The sequence below is a fragment of the Alligator mississippiensis genome, chromosome 4, assembly GCF_030867095.1.
Source record: "Alligator mississippiensis isolate rAllMis1 chromosome 4, rAllMis1, whole genome shotgun sequence".
Lineage (NCBI taxonomy): Eukaryota > Metazoa > Chordata > Crocodylia > Alligatoridae > Alligator > Alligator mississippiensis.
Genome location: NC_081827.1, coordinates 67,529,010 through 67,547,385, shown reverse-complemented (window position 1 = coordinate 67,547,385; position 18,376 = coordinate 67,529,010). Strand labels below are relative to the sequence as shown.

The following is an 18,376-nucleotide window of genomic DNA, read 5'->3' as shown; positions in this document are numbered from 1 at the left end:
CAGAGAGAGTGATCCCGCTGGACACAGTTATCCAGTTAGGAGCAGATAAGACAGCTTATTGTTTAGGTTACCACTCCTAGTGCATTCCCCAGTTAGGGTGAGCAGAGTGGATCCTGAATAGGACTGTTCAGTAATGGTAGCAACTGCCGAATTGCACCCCTATCTCACCCCAGGTCCACAATGACCATCGGGCTACTGCCACCTGTGTGCAGATTTGTGGCTGGAGACTGCCAGATTCATTAGTCCTGTCTCTATCACCACTGGTCCATCGCCGCAGGGCTTTTGGAATTTGGTACATAAGAGTGTGTTGTTTCTTGTGGTAGAAGCCTACACATGACTCTATAATGTGAGGAAGCTGGTGCAAGGAAATGGAAACCACATGATCTTGGAGAGGTGGAGATTGAGGCCAGTGGCAAGAACCCTAAATGACAGGAGAACTTCATCTTGCTGCAGCCTTCGTCCATCTTTACAGCTGTTGAGGACTTGAGTTTGGACCATGGTTTGTCTGGAACCTCCCTTCAGGCCCATTTTGCCATTGGTGATCCTGCCAGGATTGTGAGATTCCAGGTGACATAGCTCTGAGAATCATTGGAACACACAAGCTCTCTACCACTATAAGGTCTCAGTCCACGAAGAGGATAGCATCTCCCTCTGAGTCTTCCATTGACACACTACACTGTTATTCTGCAGCTACACAAAGATTTGGGGTTTTACTTCTATCCAAATGTTCAGCAGAAGCAGAGATTTTGGTGTGTGCTCAGTAACCATGCACACTTCCAAGACATTAGTTCCTATAGCTGATCTGTCAACACCAAAGCGTTTAGGTACTGATCTGTAACAAATAGGAACAGTCCTAGGACTTACTGGATGATGATGGCCACTGCAGCTTCAGGATGAGTTCCAGGCAGAAAGTCTGTGATACAGCTGCTCATCCCTTGTTTGTAGTAGCATCCTTTTCCACACATTGGTATTTGTTTCTCGAGCCCCAAAACAGCTTTCTACTTTTTCTCCTGCAGGAAAACTGCTTTTCACCCTTTTCCTGTACATAGATTGCCTCCACAATGCAGTGACTGGCTTCCAAAGCCAACATGCTAAATGATTACAAACATATTGTTGAAGTTTCCCTGCATTAATGACTGTTGTGAGTATCATGCACAGAGCTTCTCCCAAAATTGAAATGTTACAAAAAAAGGTAGTTGAGACTCATTCAACCATCTGTCTTCTGCTCCATCTGACCTGTCTATGGCAGCATTAATATACTGCCAGGTTTGACCCTGAACAGATCAAAAGTGACCCTCTGAGCACAAAGGAGAATGAGACAGAGGCTGTCTGACCCTTCCAGTCTGGACCAGATGCATTCTGGGTATCAATATATGTCTGGGCAGGTGGTGTTGCTTGCAGGGTTTGGCTGTATCACCCACCAGGTGGTTTTCATGATGAAGGCCTGACAAGTAGCAAATGGGTCACCTAGCAAATAGGGCTGCACGTAGGCTTGCTAATGAGGTGGCCTTTATACTACATTCAATAAAGGATGGAGATAGAAACCCACAGGTAAATAAAGAACAAAGTAACCTTGGACGCAATGTGGGAAATTTTAACAAGGTAGAGGTAGAGAGAGAGAGAGACTGAGATTAGTGGGCATTCAGCTATTTACCTGAGATAATAATATTCTAATAGAAGTAATATAGGGAATAAGCAGGCAGAACTGCTTATTAGAAGCATTGGAACCCACTGGGATTTTTTTTCCAATTTCCAATTGTTTCTGGTTTTCAAAAAGCATATTGTTTGTTTAGCTTGCATTAATTATATTATTTTCTATGGTGTCTGTCACTGCAGTTTCTCTGTATCTTTTATATAACGTTCATGAATTAGGACCGTATTTTGCTTTATCCAACACCTCCCTTAAAACTGCCCATTCAGGGAGTTCACAAGCAGGGGATAACCAACCCAAGTGATGGTTCAAGGGACAATCTTCATACAAAAGACCTGAAAGTGCAATGTGGTTAGTGCCTCTAGAGCAGTGATTCTCAATCTTTTTTAGATTCAAGGCACCTCTCAATAGATTCAAGGCACCCTTCGGAAAATGCCAGCTCTTAGTTTTCACTTTCTTTTGGCTACAGAATAGTGATTCTTCTGTTCATGGGCGACTGGTGCCTCTTGAGTCAGGGGGGACATATGCCTCCCCTTGACACCTATCAGCAACCCTGGGGGGTAGGGTCCCCCACAGCCGATCGCGCTGACTGCCTGCACCGCTTCCGGAAGTCCCACAGCCATTTTTGCTGGCGGCCCCGCTCTCCAGTCAGTGCTCACAGGGATAGCACCTGAGCTCCCACCTGCCCCCCTGCACATCGCCTAAACAGGGAGCGCAGCCTAACGGGGTGCACCAGCGCTCTCAGGGGGTGCACGTGCACATGCACCTCTGTGCACTCCCTATGCACACTGTGCACTCCCTACGCATCACCAATGCTTCTGTTGCAAAGAACTGAGAGAGATCACAAAAAATCAGAATATTTTTATCACTATAGATTCCTATTGGAAATCTTCAGGTTTATCTTGTGATTCATGTTTGTCCCCCTAACAATGCTTACATTGTGTGGCACCCTTGAAAGGATCTCATGGCACCCCAGGGTGCCATGCCATGCTGATTAAGAATCACTGCTCTACAAAGATGGTGAGCTCCCTTACTTCCCACTTAATTAGATTGAGGATATTCAACAGGAATTACCTTTCTGGCTCAGCCCTGTAGTAAGAAGAAAGTCTGAATAAGTCTACTGTCTACTGTACCTTTAAAGTGGCAAAACTTACTTGTAGGTGGGCATATATATCAAAGTAAAACTGCTATAAAATAGTCATTTTCTTTGGACAGAATGAAGAAAGAGAAGTATTTCCACGTAACAGTTAAGAGGGAAACCACTTTGGAGAAGCTGCTTTTTTAGCCACAGGCATTACCCCTTGGACACTTCAGCCTAAAAAAAAATTGAAAAAGGAAAAACAGACTTTCTGGAGATAAGACAAATAAAATGCCACATAAAAGGACCATAAACAGTGAGTGGAGCAGGCCTGTGTCAATGTAGTGAAAAAGCTTACCCTACAAAAAATAACCTTTCATGTATTTATGGAGAAATATTACATAAATAGCAAAGAATCCTTTTTCTCTCTTTTTTAGAGGTTTACTATTTATTCACTGGTAAATGTGAAATACATTATAACTTCAAACACTCCATATTCCAATAGCAGATAACTGCCTGCCAAAGAAAGCATGTTTATCAAATTTGATCTTACAAAGAAAGTTTTATCTTAAAAGGGTAATTTAGAGTCAATCCTGCCACAGGCTGAGCAGAGTCATTAATAACGCCCAGCTGGTGATTCTCAACCAGGGTCCTTTCAAGGATATCATGGGATGCCACACTTAGCACTGTTAGGTGTGCAAACGTGACTCACAAGATAAACCTAGGGGGTGTCTGGAAGAGCGTGGTTGTGCAGTATGTGGCGCTGCAGACCTGTCTGCAGTGCTCTACACTGCACATGCAGGCATTCTCCTCGTTGTTACCTTGCAGTACAGTGTTTTGACCCCGGGAGATCCTGAGCTCAAAAAAACCCATGGTGGAAAGAAAGTGACATGGTTCACCTGACGGCAGCACACACCGCCCAAAACAAGTGTGACAGGCTAGCTGGCAGAGACCTAGCCCAGGGGTTTTGAAAAGGCAAAAAATGATTGGAGGACTTGGGATTCCCTTTCCTCACCAATCAGGCCCCAGAGATTCACCCCTCATGTCCCCTGATTGGCCCCTTGGGTCACCTGAAGTGGGATAAAAGGGGCAGCACAGCTGACTCAGGGGAGAGACTATGAGGAAGGAGCTTCAAAGAGCTGAGCCAGTGGGGCAGAAATAGTTGCCCTGAAAGAGCCTGAAGGAGCAGGACCTGCAGGCAGCAGTTGGACCCTCAGCAGTATGGCATATGGCTGGTAGGAGAGGCTTCCTGCTGGGCTCCAGGATCCCCTATGAGAGGCTGTGGCCAGCAGGAGGATCTGAGCAGCGACCTGAGGGGTTTCCAGCTTGGCTTCCAGCTCCTCCAGAGACCAGGCAGCTCAACTTGAGGCTAGGGCTCCAGGAAGGTCAAGACCCCTAGCAGCTTGGAGTAGTACCAGCAGTGGTAGCTGTGTGGCAGTGTTTCTGCCTACCATGGGGGAGAGCTAAGTTCACAGTCCCAGCTTTGGTGACTTGGGGTGAGTGAGCTAACAAGGAGAAATTCTGCTTGCAGTAGAAAGGAGCCACTGTTTTCTACCTTTCTCCCCCTCCAGGTACCTAGGCCCTATATTTCTTTGTCCTTTGACATGTTGTATTTTGTGCCTTTTTATATTTCCCCAACCAGTATTGTTTGCTTTGCCACATGTTTTATATTTTGTTAACCCTGTCTTTTGCCAATGATTGTAAGTGTCTAACTTTTGTTGAATCCTGCCCCCTTGGGGCATTGTGGTGTCCACTATACCCCCTGATTATGCCTGCTATGTTCCCAGTATTGTTCCCTCATGAAAAGGTATATAGTTAAGTCCCCAGTGGTGGTCTGGCTCTACCCTATAGGGGGAGGGGAGTCCCTACACCTCCCACAGCGCTTGTGCACCTGTTTTGATCCCTTCAATTGGAGAGGGGGTACATCTTGGAGTACTGCCTGGGTTACACAAGCCTGGCCAGCCACAGCCATGCTCCATCTGCTGGCCAGGTGTCCTGCCGCAGCTGCAGACCCAGGATGCCCCCAAGACCCCAGGCAAGGCTGCTGGGCCCAGCATACCTGCTGGGTCAGCCTCCCCTATCCCACCCAGGGTAACCTGCCGTCAAAATGCACGTGGCACAGGAATTCTCCCGGGGACAAGTAGCAGTGGCACAAGGTGTGCTGCTGCTACTTGCTCCAGAGGAAACACATTTCCTTGCTTGTCTGATTGTGCCCCAGGTTTTCAAATGAGAAGCCATACTGTTTAAATCCTTCAGACCTGTTGTGGTCCTTCTAACAGAAAAATTGCTTTCAGCTCTAGCATTTTCCCATAGTCAGAAAATGAGTGAAAACTAAGGCCTGGCATTGTCCAAGGGCTGCATCGAGCCTAAAAAGATGGAGAACGACCATTTTTCAGGCAGAGGTTTTCATCAGTAGATCGCCACAGGCCAACATCATCACTCCCCTTCTCAGGGGTGAGGAACTTGAGGGCAGAGGGGCTAAAAGACCTGTCCAAAGCGCCCAGCAGGCCTTGGCAGAGCGGGAGAGCCAGGCGGGGGCGGGGGCGCGACGGCGGCAGGGGCGAGCGCACTGGGCTGCAGCTGTGACAAGACTCAGCCCCATGGTGTTTGTGGCCACGTACGGCCAGACGCACCCACCAGACCTGCCCGCTGTGCGGCTGGGCTATGGCGGGGCAGCGGCAGCTGGGGCACTGCAGCTCAGGGGCGAGGACCGGGCAGCGGAACAGGGGTGCTGGCCCGGGGATCGCTCTGCGGAGTCGGATCCAGCGCCACCGACAGAAGAGACCGCGCCTGCGCACGCGCACGTGCCGGGGAACGCTTGTGGAGCGAGCGGTTCGATTGCTCGGCGCTCGACGCCGCTACCCGGAAGTGAGAACGCTGCGATGGCGATGGCGATGGCGGCGGATCCGAGCTACCCGCGCACCACCATCGAGGATGACTTCAACTACGGCAGCAGCGTGGCCTCGGCCAGCGTCCACGTCCGCATGGGTGGGTCTGCGGGGCGCAGCATGGGCCCGGCGGGGCGCTCCCGCTTGCGGGCCCGTAGGCTCAGGTGCCCCCGTCCTCCGCGGTCGCGGCCAGGACATCCCGAGGGCCCGGCGCCGGGAGGCGGTGCTGGCGGGGAGGATGGTCTTGCCCTCACTGTGGGGTCTGCGTGCGCCCCGCCTTCGCTGCACGAGACTGGGAAGGTGTAAGGACGGGTTCTTCAAAAGCCCCGCGCGGCGGCCTGTCGGCCCCGGCAGCCGAGCGGTCCGTGTGGGAGGGGCAGTTACTTTTTATTAGACCAACTAGACGGTTGCAAAAAAAAAGCTTTCTTTCTTTGTAAGCTTTTGGACACGTGTGCCTTTCCTCGGGCAAAGGAGAGCACGAGGGCTGTACAGTTTCTCCCAGGTGGAAATGAAAAATTCGTATTGCACAGGAGCTGGAGGGTGGCCTAAAGTCTCCTGGCTGGAAAAGTTTGTTTTACACAAATTGGGTTTGGAAGGCAGAAGTCATTTCTTCTGGATTTGCGATATGGAAAGCTGCCAACGTTGATCCTAGTGTCGAAGGAAATGATTACATCATTTTCGTAAAACACTGCGCTGTCGTGTCTTCCAGGCTCTCGTGTTATGGCTGTTTCAGTGTAGCACTGAGCAGGCCTGTTTGTTGTGTCATAAATTTGGGTTTAGGCCAACAGAGATTACTATAAGCCTCACGTAGTAAGGAAAACCAGTGAGGACACATCAGCTGATTGCCGAGCTGACCGGGCCAGACCAAGTTTTGGCTGGGATCTAGTTGAGGATGGTCCTGCCTTGAGCAGGGGGTTGGACTAGATGACCTCCTGAGGTCCCTTCCAACCCTAATTTTATATGATTGCTTGGGGCAAATAAAAAGAAAACAGGAATGGGAGTGAGGGTTGCGGATCCAAAACAAGGGATCCAGAAGGGGAGACCGAACAGTGTCTGCTACCCCCTGAATGAGTCAAGCTGACATGGGGATCTCTTCCCGGAGGTGTGAGTGGAGGAATGAGAGGAAGACAGCCCCGCACTTGCCCGGGTTCCCCCAGCCAGAGCCTCTTGTAGATGGCCAGCTTAGCCAGAGCCAGGAGGAGGTTGACTAGGAAGTCCCAGAGCTTGTTAGGGCCATGGATAGGGAGCGCATGGCAGAAAAGGCGTGAGCAGAAGTGCAGCTGGAACATCAGCAGGAGGTTCTGGAAGATGTGGAAGAGGGATTGCATTGAGCAGGAAGGAGGGGACAAAACTCATAAATATGTCATGTGATAAATTAGTTTAAGGAAAGAACTATCTATTATAATAGACTTGAACCAACACGGTAAATACAGTGGGAGGTTATTGTTGTATGCATATAAACACATGCTTTCTTTAAATGAAATATGAGTTCAAACGTGAATTTAAAAACTATACATGTCTTTGGGACCATCACAAATGCAGTCCTGGTGCCTCTGTGATCTGCTTTCTGCATATTCTTTCACAGCATCTGATGATGTGAACTTGGATTGACAAAAACTTGTGCTCTTCCTCTCTTTCTATATATAACTTGAATTAGTTAGTCTGTGAAGGTGTGTATCTGCCCTTCCTTCTGTCAGACACTCTTAACCATACGTTCTTGTCCCAGGTTTGTAGCTAGACTTTCCCAGCAAACCGATAGTCTCGTTTCTACGGGGCTCTGAAGAAGGAAAATGGCCATCAGAGATATTAAAAACAGCATTGTGCTGTCTTTAACAATTCAGAGCATGGAACATTTCCACTTAACAAGCTACTCATGTACACTTCTTTGTGTTATTGTGACACTAGGCCCTAGTCTGGCAAATAGTGAAGCATGTGCTCACTTGGACACAGTGTTATTAGCTCTGTTTCTGTTTAATTATGTATGTATAAGTATTTGCAGAATTGAGACGTCCATGGTTTCTGATAGATGTGGTTATGATCATAGCTTGTTTAGACTTGAAGTAAATATTTTAGTCTTTCTCTTGCCCCTCAAATCTTTTCTTTCTCCATATCTGTGCTTTAAAACAAGTTAGTGCATTCCTCCTCCTGAAGCTGTTGGCAGTGAGATTCTCTAGACTGGGATGCTCTACCCCAGCCTATGGGCCAAATTCTGCCTGTGTAGCCATGCCTTCCAACCTGCAGGAGCCCTACAAGTCTGAATATTTGGCAGTGGGGGAGCAATGGCAGCAGTTGCCACTCCCCTGCTGGCAGATTTCCAGACTTTTGGGGAACTATGCCAGAGAGCACATTAGATCAGCACCAGGAGTTGGCCCAGGGCCTGATTTGGACACAGGGGACCCCATCTGGTGGTTTAGGGCCTATCTTGAGGTATGGGGGTCCAGTATAGCACATGAACTGGCCCTACACCACTCATCCAGCCGATGGCACAGATGATTGTACACAAACCCTCCAGTGCTTACTATCACCGCCCAGGAGTATAAGCAACAATAGTTCTGGCTCCCTTGAATGGTGATCTGGGAATAACAACCTGAATGATCCTCTGCTTTGTGAAAGCAAAGCTTTAGGCAGTCCATCCTCCATCGCTTCTATGCATTAAAAACAAATCTCCTTTGACTCTAAACTGAGATTTAGAGTCTGTTTGGGAGATACTGTAGTTATTGAACTGCCTAAAGTCCTGCTCAAAGTACTCTCCTAACATAAAAGTCTTACCAGTACAGAATTATTCAGTAGCATGGTTTCCAAAAATTTGTCCAGTCTAATATAAAAATCCCAAGTGTTAAATCTTCCATTTCAGGAAACTAGCTACAATGTAATAGACATTATCACTAATATTTTTCCCTTTGTTTCTTTTATCCTGTTATACTTTGATATAGCCCCACATACCACCCAGGTAATCGTTCTCCATCTTCTGGTGTTCATACCTTTTAAATATTTGTAAATTGGTATTGGATGTCCCCTTCCAGTACACAGCTTTAAAAATCTTCCCTTACTGTAAATTTCTTCCACGAACAATTTCTCATTTGTTAATGTTTATCAAATAATATGATGACCACAGTATTTTGGCAACAGTTGCATCAGTTGTAAGGAAAAGGGATTGTTAGAACTTTGCCCTATGCCAGTGGTTCTCAACCTTGTTAGATTCAAGGCATCCCTTGGAAAATGCTGGCTCTTAGCTTTCACTCATTTTATCACTACAGGAAAATAATAGAACAGTTCTTCTATTCCAAAGAACTTGGACTACAACAGGTCAGAATGTTTAGGTACTATGGATTCCTGTTTGAAATCTTTGGGTTTCTCTTGTGAATCATGTGTAGGTGTTTGCACACGTAACAGTTGTGCAACAACTCATGGTACCCTTAAAAAGGATCTTGCAACATCCTGGTTGAGAATCACTGATCTATGTTATATCAGTAAGTGTGTAGTAAGAACATTTTCTGGCATTTCTGTATCCCATTGCAAACATATGTTTAATTTTAGTCTAAAAATTAATCCAGTAATGACCAGACCAAGTTGAGGTATTTTTTGGTTTTTTTTTATCCTAGCTTTTCTACGAAAAGTTTACAGCATTCTTTCAGTTCAAGTTCTTCTGACCACAGTGACATCCGCAGTTTTCCTCTACTCCAGTACCATTCAGACCTTTGTGCATGAAAGGTAAAATTCTAAAAATGAAATGGGATCCCTTTCCAATATCTAAAATGTACTGTAATGTAAAATGTATGATAATCATGTACAGATTTTGGTGGGGAAAGGGAGAGAGCTGAGGAAACAAAAAGAGAACTTTGTTCTGAATAAAACCACACTTTGTGTCTGAACAGATCTCTTAACTTTGTTCCTTTGAAATAAGTCTTGAAATCTGACTAGATTTTGAACTTCACTTTTTCTTTCTACATTTCCCATTGCTTTCAATACCAGAATTTGTATTTATTTTCATCCTGTTCTACTAACAACCATGTCTTAATTACATTGTATCTTAAGTAGTGCTGTTTCTATTCTATAGTCTTACATATCCTTTCAAGAGGCAAGGATTTCTTAGGTTAATACCTTTTATTGGACCAGCTAGATAGTTGGGATAAAGTCAACCAAGCTTTTGAATGCAAGACACTCTTCCTTAGGTCTCATCACAAGGACCCAGGCAACATGGAAGAATGTTTTGCATTTAAAAGCTTGTCTAACTTTATCCCAACTACCTAGTTGGTCCAATAAAAGATATTGTCCTAAGGAATCCTTGCCTTGCATAATTTCTGGACCATCACAGCTACAACATCACTCTTGCGCTACCTAAGTATCCTTTCAGAATTCTAGCATTTGGAATGTTCTTCAGTTAAATAGTCACTGCCTTGTTCCAGGAAGCTGTACCATAGCCTTCCCCCATAACCTTCCCTTTCTATCCAATCATTTCTGACTCTGACTGAAGACTAGTATCCTAAATTCTTCATGTACCTGCATTTTTCTTCCCCTCATTGTTTTTCTGTCTAGAGCTTTCCATCCCATTCACTCTGTAACAGATATGATTTACATTTTTGCTTCAACTTTCTTGTACTTTATCACTATGATAAAATGCTCATAAAGGATACCATATAAGATTTCATAGACATTAGGGCTGGAAGGGACCTCGGAAGATCATCGAGTCCAGCCCCCTGCCCAAAGGGCAGGAAGTCAGCTGGGGTCATAGGATCCCAGCAAGATAAGGATCCAGTTTGCTTTTGAAGGTGTTCAATGTAGGCGCTTCAACCACCTCCGGTGGCAGGCTGTTCCAGACCTTGGGGGCTTGGACAGTAAAGAAATTCCTCCTTACGTCCAGCCTGAAATGGTCTTGAAGTAGTTTATGACCATTCGACCTAGTCGTCATCCCTTGGGGCGCTCTGGTGAACAAACGTTCCCCCAGATACTGGTGGTCACCCCTGATAAACTTATAGGTGGCCATCAGATCACCCCTGAGCCTGCGCTTTTCCGGGCTAAAGAGCCCCAGGGCGCTCAGCCTGTCATCGTAGGGTCTGCTTCCCTGACCTCTGATCATGCGCGTGGCTCTTCTCTGGACTCTCTCAAGCTTCTCCACATCCTTTTTGAATTGTGGGGCCCAAAACTGGACGCAGTACTCCAGCTGCGGCCTCACTAAGGCCGAGTACAAGGGGAGAATGACATCCCGGGATTTGCTTGAGAAGCATCTATGGATGCAAGCCAGCGTTTTGGTCGCTTTACTAGCCGCAGCATCACACTGCAGGCTCATGTTCATCTTCTGGTCAATGATGACCCCCAAGTCTCTTCCTTGCATAGTGCTAGCCAACATAGCACTGCTGAGCCTATAAGGATGCTGCGGGTTTTTCTTCCCAAGGTGGAGAACCTTGCATTTATCGGCGTTGAACACCATCAGATTCTCGTCCGCCCACTTGCTGAGCCTGTCCAGGTCAGCCTGGATCATCCGCCTGTCTTCTGGTGTGGATGCTTTGCCCCAAAGTTTGGTGTCATCGGCGAACTTGGCCAGTCCGCTTCAGACTCCAGTGTCCACATCATTAATGAAGATGTTGAACAGTATGGGTCCAAGGACAGAGCCTTGGGGGACCCCACTGGTCACAGGACACCACGATGAGTGACTTCCATCAATTACTACCCTCTGGGTCTGACCCCGGAGCCAATTTTCCAGCCAGTGGATCGTGGAGGACCCAAGGCGACAATTGGCCAGTTTCTCCAAGAGGCAATCATGGGACACCAGATCGAAGGCTTTTTTGAAGTCAAGATATATGACATCAATCTCTTCTCCCTTGTCCAGGTGATAGGTCACCTGGTCGTAGAAGGAAATGAGATTGGTCAAGCAAGACCTACCCGCAACAAACCCGTGCTGGCTATTCCTTAAGATGTTGGCGTCGGCCAGTCCATTAAGGATGGCCTCTTTAATAAACTTTTCTAAGATCTTCCCTGGGATAGAAGTCAGGCTGATGGGCCTATAGTTAGCCGGATCCACTTTCCTCCCTTTCTTGAAGATAGGCACCACATTGGCCTTCTTCCAGTCTTCGGGCACTACACCAGAGCGCCAAGAGTTTTGAAAGATCCGTGCTAGAGGCTGGGCTATGATGCTCGCCAGCTCCTTGAGTACCCTGGGGTGAAGGTTGTCAGGGCCGGCTGACTTGAAGGTATCCAGCTTCTCAAGATGTTCCTTCACAAAGTCAGCATCAATGGAGGGCAGGGGATCACCCTCACCCGGACTGCCCTGTCCCGTATATAAAATACAAGCAATTATATTTATAGCTGAAATCCCATTCCTGGTTCAGAACCATCTTTGTTTTTCTTGCAGAATTGCCTTAACAATTTCATTTCAATGGTGAATTAATGGTTTTCTTGTAAATTGGGACATGTGCTTAAAGTTAGACGTGCCCAAGTTTCGATAGACTTGGAAACTGTGTGTAAATATTGTGAGTTTGCTTTTTTTAAAAAAAGGTTTCTTATATTTTGTGTGCTTGGTGAGGACATTTTCTTTTCTGTTCTCTGCAGGTGCTTTTGTGAGATCTTTAGACAGCCTATAACTTCTGGTATAAGCAGGTCCCTTGTCCTTCAGTTACAATTTCTTTTTCCAGATATTCCAGGAAATGTCTGATGTTCAGGGTTTGTTGTGGGTGGTTGTTTTTTATCTTGGGCGAAGTATTGTTTTGTTAACCATGATTACTTTTCTGTCTGAAACTTTACAGGCCTGCTTTGCTTCTGCTATCTGTGCTTGGATCTTTGGGCATGATTTTAGCTCTAACCCTGTACAGACATCAGCATCCTGTTAATTTATACCTACTGTTTGGATTTGTAAGTATTCCAACTTCATTCTTTAAGAATAATCCTTAGTGCAGCTTTAATTTGCAAACAATGTTTTAAAACAAGCTAATGACACCTAACCCATGTTTATTGTACCCCTTTTAAAGGTTTTGTATAAACTTCCTGAAGTCCTTCAAGATATTGTTTGTTTTGTTTTTTTTCTTGGAATCCTCCAACTCAGCCTGGCAATTTCCTTTGGAAAGGGTACATAGCATCAGGGCTTTAAAAGATCTCTATAAAGCTCCTTCACTTTGTTTTTGCCTTGTCCCTCAACTTAAGTTATCTTTTAGATGCTGAGTCAGAAACATGGGCCTTGAGAGAGCTTCTATGTCACAATACATGTTCAGGAGTTAACTTAACAGAGTCTTTAGTGGAGGTGAAGCAGTCCCTGACACACACAGAGGGACTTCTACAGAAAAATAAAATACTTCAAATGTTTTTTTTTCCTTTGGTGCCAAGAGTTTTGAGTGTCTCCAACCCAAGGACACTGTGCCCAGTAGTCAACCCATGTGTAATTGGGCCGTTATTTCATAGTTACTTAGCATAGCTGAAGGAGTTCTGGCCCAGCATATAATGCAATTCAATCTGCCAAAGAAAGGAGCTACATTTCTCTTGCTAAATTTCTTGCTTTAACACCTGAACTCGTATAAATTGTGTTCTTCAAATATTTTAAAGACCACCACAAAGTTGTCTTGACTTAAAAGACATGATAATAATTTATTCAAAAGCCGTACGGTAGAAGGCAGAGGTATATGCTTCTGAAGTCATGATGTGAAATGTTTTCAACATTGATTCCAATTTCAAGTGAAATGATTAAATCATTTTAATAAAATGTTGCAATGTAGTGTGGTGTGGACTGTTGCATTGTAGCCATTTAAATATTGCACTGAGCAGGAAGGGTAGGATAAAACTTAAATATGGTATGTGATAAATTGGTTTAAGGAAAGACCTATTCTAATAAACTTGAACCAACATGATAAACACAGCCAAGGATTAATGTCTTAAGCATATAAATGTGTTCTTTCTTTAAATAAAATATAAATACAAACGTGTAAATTAAACTATACATATATGAATTTCAAACTATAGTTTTAGGAAGAAGTCAAAGACTTTTAAAAATACAAGTGCCTACTTCAGTTTGTTTCTGAAATTCCCACTGAAAAAGACATGGGGGAGGGAAACTGAAAAGAGTTCAGTTACAGGAGTTCTAAGAAACCTACCTAATTTATTATCATTTGTGGGAGATTTGAACTTAATATTACTACATGTAGTGCTTGAAAGAAGAAAACAAGCCATGCAGTACCTAGTACTTTTGGGAGTTGCCACTTTTCCACAGCTATAAAATAAAAATTACATATAGCAATTATACACCTTGCTGTCCAGGAACGAGTACTGTAGTTGCCATTTTCTTGCTATCTTGACAGTTTAGAACAGAAAACATTTTAATAAATGAACCTGTTTCTATAATAAACATTACATTTTACATATAGTAAACTTATGTAGCAAAATGCCTTAACTCCAAACTGGTGTTTTTGAATGTTGTCTCCATGTGAACGCTTTGAGCTTACGCTTTTTTCTTTTTTTTTTAAATTCTATTTCTTTAACTTCTCATAGACCTTTTTGGAAGCACTGACTGTTGCTGTTGCAGGTAAACAATAGTCATTCTAATACTGCCCATCAGTTTCCCATGAAAATATGGAAATGAAATCCAACATGCTTGCTTATTGCCAAATATGGTGTGGGTGATGAGGAATCCTTTGATTCCAACATGAATGTGGCAGAGACATGGAAGAAGGAAGGAAACAGGTTTTAAGGCACCTCCTTTTAGTATTAATTACAAAAGAAGTTACACAATTCCAGTCTACCACAGTGAGTGGACTGTTAACGAGCAAGAGAGAGACTGCGTGAATGGGGTTAGAACCCTCTCAAAGCCTTGGATTAGGCCAGTCTTGCACACCAAGTCCAAAAATGCTGTTAGTATGAGTATCAAAGATCTGACAGCTCTATTTAAGAAAACTGTATTTATCACAAAGAGGTCAAGGACCTGCTAATGCAGAAACATGAGGTACATGTTAATGTATGCATCAGCCTTGAGACCATTAGACCAAATGCAGACCTGTGTCTGACAAAATATAAATTAAAAAAACCAGAATAAATATATATTGTTTAAGCTTTGATTAAATAACAATTCTAGCAATACATAACATGCTGTTTTTAAAGGACAGTTTACTTTTTCTGTTTACAGTGAGTTTCTATGATGTATCCATTGTCCTACAAGCTTTTATTCTTACCACTGCTGTGTTTCTTGGGCTAACTGCATATACGCTGCAGTCCAAGAGAGATTTCAGCAAATTTGGAGCTGGGTAAGTTTTTCTTTATCATAGACAGTAACAACAAAACCAAAAACTGCACAAGTCTTATAGATACAGTATAAGAATCAGGTCTGTGGAAGCTGAGTTCTTCAATTTTATGTCACTAAAGGGTGCCTTGATTTGTACTACTTGTTAAAATAAGGCTTTTCTGTGCTTGACTACTTTAGGAAGTAGTTGTTCTTGTGGAAGCACTGTTTATTTTATTACTATTATAATTTTTAAAAATATAGCACTACACAAACAAATTATGTATTTATGTTTTTTCATTGGACTATCAGGTAGCTAAATCAAATGTAATAAATTCTGAACTTTAGTTGTCACTGCTTCTTATAATGGGAAGATTTTAGTGTTGATAACAATGAATGATTGGCATTTTAATCTTAACATTTTTCTTTCAGATTGTGTATAATATATATATAATATGTACACATATACTACTGAGCTATCTGGTTATTTAATGTGGGGAGGAAAGGGCTTGAAAAAACATCTAAACAGCCAGTAATAAAACTAATACACTAATGTCTTTTTTTTTTTTTCCAGGCTCTTTGCCTGCTTGTGGATTTTAATCCTCTCAGGTTTCTTGCGGGTAAGATGTCTTGTGTCTAGAACTAAAAATTATTATTTAAGTTGCCGAGTTCAGGATTTCCTTCCCCCGTCCTCCTAAAATTAAGACATTTTTAGAGTAGAACATGCTTCAGATACTTTGGGGACTCTTTGATATTGGAGTAAAATTTTCAGCTGTAAAACTTTAATGCCTTAAATCAGATTTAAAGCCCTATCTGCAATTTTAATGAAAATCAATATGACTTAGACTTCCAAATCACTTGGACACCTCTTTATTTCACTGTTGATCTAAATAATAAAATGGTAATATAAGACTTAAGCATCAACATTACAATATACAATATCTATAAACAAGCTATAACTATAGACTGCTCAGTCACAATCTAATTTAAATCTATGTAATGTATGCTTAAAAATTAAGGGTAATTGCTGATGCAACCTATGAACAAGTTGCTAGGTAAAAAAATATTTCTTGGTGCTATAAAATATGTCAAGATTTCAGGGGGTTTTCCCTGTTCCACACTGGAAGGAATCAGACCTTTTTGAAGTTTTTTGTTTTTTTTCCCCACAAAAAAACAGATACATTGCAGAATTGCCAACAGCTAATGGTTATGGCACTCAGATGTGGGTCTCTGACCTCTAAACTGAGCATCAACCAGGGGACTGCTATGAAGCCAGTCTCTCTAGCCAAGTGAATGTTTATTTATACAAAGCTTAACTGCTCCAGCAGAGGAAGGGGAGGCGATCTCTATGTGTCTCTCTCCTGTTGAATCTGTTTCATTTTGTGTAAATAAATACTCATTGGGCCAGAAAGAAGGATTTACTGGAACTCAGTGGTTAGAGTGCTTGTCCTAAATGTGGAGGTGGCAGTTGTAATTTGTATAAATTATGTTCACCAGAACAAAATAATATTAAAGTGAAATTGTTCAAGTGGAAGGGATTGAGGGAATAACTGTCCTGGGGCTTAAGACACGTGTATGGGATATAGGAGAACAGCTGAGCTGGGACTGAACGTAGGTCTTCATCTCTCAAGTGAATGCCCTAATCTCCAAGCTGTTTCTCTGCTTTTGAAATTCCATCTTAGATAGATTAAACTTCCGAAATTCCATCCATAAAATGTGACACTGCTTTTAAAAGCTTTTACTCAGAGCTATCAGATGATTGTTTTACAAAGAAAAAAGTATGAAAAGGCACGTTAAAAAATCACTCGTTGTCTTTCTGTCTTTAGACTATTTTGATTAACCTAGATGTCATGTCAACAAAAGAGGGAATGTGGATATGTATGTACCAAAACATTGTCAAGTCTGGCCTTTCTCACAAACAAGTTTAGTTTTGACAAGTTAGATTTTTTTCATCAGCAAAAAATACTGATTAGCACTATTATTGGAAAAAGTTCTGTTATAACCTCTCAGTTGTACTTTTCAAATTAATTTTATTAATTTAACTAGAATACTCTTGCTGTTGTAGAATTGATGGTAGGAATTTTAAATACTTGGGTTTATCCAAATTAGTATGTTGGTATGGAGAAGAGATTAACTTTTTCAGTAGTATTTTTTTTCTCTCTTAAATTCTCTTCTACCATTACTATCATGGAGACAGAGCATCCTTTCCTCCACTGAGCGGAGGCACTGCTTCCAGTGAAATGAGGTCAGTGAAAATAATAGACAAACTGAGGAGCTGGGAAAAAAGTCAGTTTTGGTGCAGAGGATGTTTGTATAGTTTCTGTTAGGATCTTACTCTTTGACTTTGTAGCTCTACAAAAGTAGTTTGCTTAGCCCCATGTAGAGATGACTTAATACCAAGCAAACCTCTTTGGCCTTGATGCTACAAACACCCTTGCATGTGATTCCCTACTGGGAATAATCATATTGAAAGTAGTATACAAGTATCTGCACTACTAGGGTCTAAAAAATATAATGAGTTTGGAAAAATCTCGTCTAGTTATCTGATGGAAGGTGATGAATGTTATCTTCTCTTCCAATCCCAAGATTTTTACAAAATTTTGGAACATCCTGCCACTAATACTGTTGTGGTACAGTAAGTATACTCAAATAGAAGGCCAAGATAATTTTAATTGCTTACAAATAGTTTTTAATACTGAAGTGCATCTGCTTAATGAAATAGAATTTACCACTGCTTTTTTTTTTTTTTTTTCCTTTTCACACTTTTGTCTGGCTTTAGCTGTTTTTCTATAGTGAGACAATGGAACTGGTATTTGCAGCTGGTGGAGCTCTTCTGTTCTGTGGATTTATCGTTTATGACACTCATTTGGTGATGCACAAGCTGTCCCCTGAAGAGTACATACTGGCTTCAATCAACCTCTATTTGGATATCATCAATCTGTTCCTACACCTGCTGCGTTTACTGGAGGCATTCAATAAAAAGTAACTGAAGGCAGTCTAAATGGAAATATGATGTGCATAAGGTTAAACAACTGAATAGTGTTGGTTACGATCTACAAACCGTGCAGTATATTTTTTAAGCTAAATCTTAGCATCTTTCATTCCATGGTTATTGATTCTTTAGAAATGAATGGGCTTTCTTGTAACTGACACCAGTCTGTTCTAAAATGTATTTTGTTACATGCTGTATCTGTTTCAGTTGCCGTTGCAAAGGCTTCCTTTAATTTGCAGCTAAGATTCATGATCAAAACACTTGTCAAATTTGCTCTGCTGCCAGCAGTCAAACAGTGGAGTTTTCTATTTTAACTATTGCAACTGCCAGAGATGGTTCTTTAGGAATCAGAACAGAAAATTGCACTTAATCTTGTCACCCCGTAACAATCCTTTAATTCCACCAGTCAGGTGTGTACCTTCCCTTTAAAGATTTTATTCCTGTTTAGAGAAATGGGATGATTGCATTACTAAGGACAAAATATCACTTTAAAAAAATCACTTGTCTTTTTGTCTTTATTTTTGATTCATGTAAGCACGTCGACAAAAAGTGGAACATGCTGCAGTTTAAACCT

General features: G+C 42.7%; 1 protein-coding gene across 2 annotated transcripts; it reads left to right on the top strand.

The window, feature by feature from the left end:
* Positions 1 to 5,582: 5,582 nt before the first annotated feature.
* On the top strand, positions 5,583 to 18,302 carry TMBIM4 (transmembrane BAX inhibitor motif containing 4). 2 transcript variants are annotated; one of them, XM_014595907.3, is made up of 8 exons: positions 5,583 to 5,717; positions 9,220 to 9,328; positions 12,358 to 12,463; positions 14,087 to 14,120; positions 14,718 to 14,835; positions 15,385 to 15,430; positions 17,004 to 17,055; positions 17,590 to 17,677. In XM_014595907.3, exons 1-7 carry the CDS (start codon positions 5,612 to 5,614, stop codon positions 17,025 to 17,027), a joined length of 543 nt encoding a protein of 180 aa, XP_014451393.1. In that variant the 5' UTR covers positions 5,583 to 5,611; the 3' UTR covers positions 17,028 to 17,055; positions 17,590 to 17,677. The 2 variants fall into 2 exon arrangements, with proteins under 2 accessions (XP_014451393.1, XP_006259337.1); XM_006259275.4 differs by lacking the exon at positions 17,004 to 17,055 and having other exon boundaries at positions 5,588 to 5,717; positions 17,590 to 18,302.
* Positions 18,303 to 18,376: the final 74 nt, after the last annotated feature.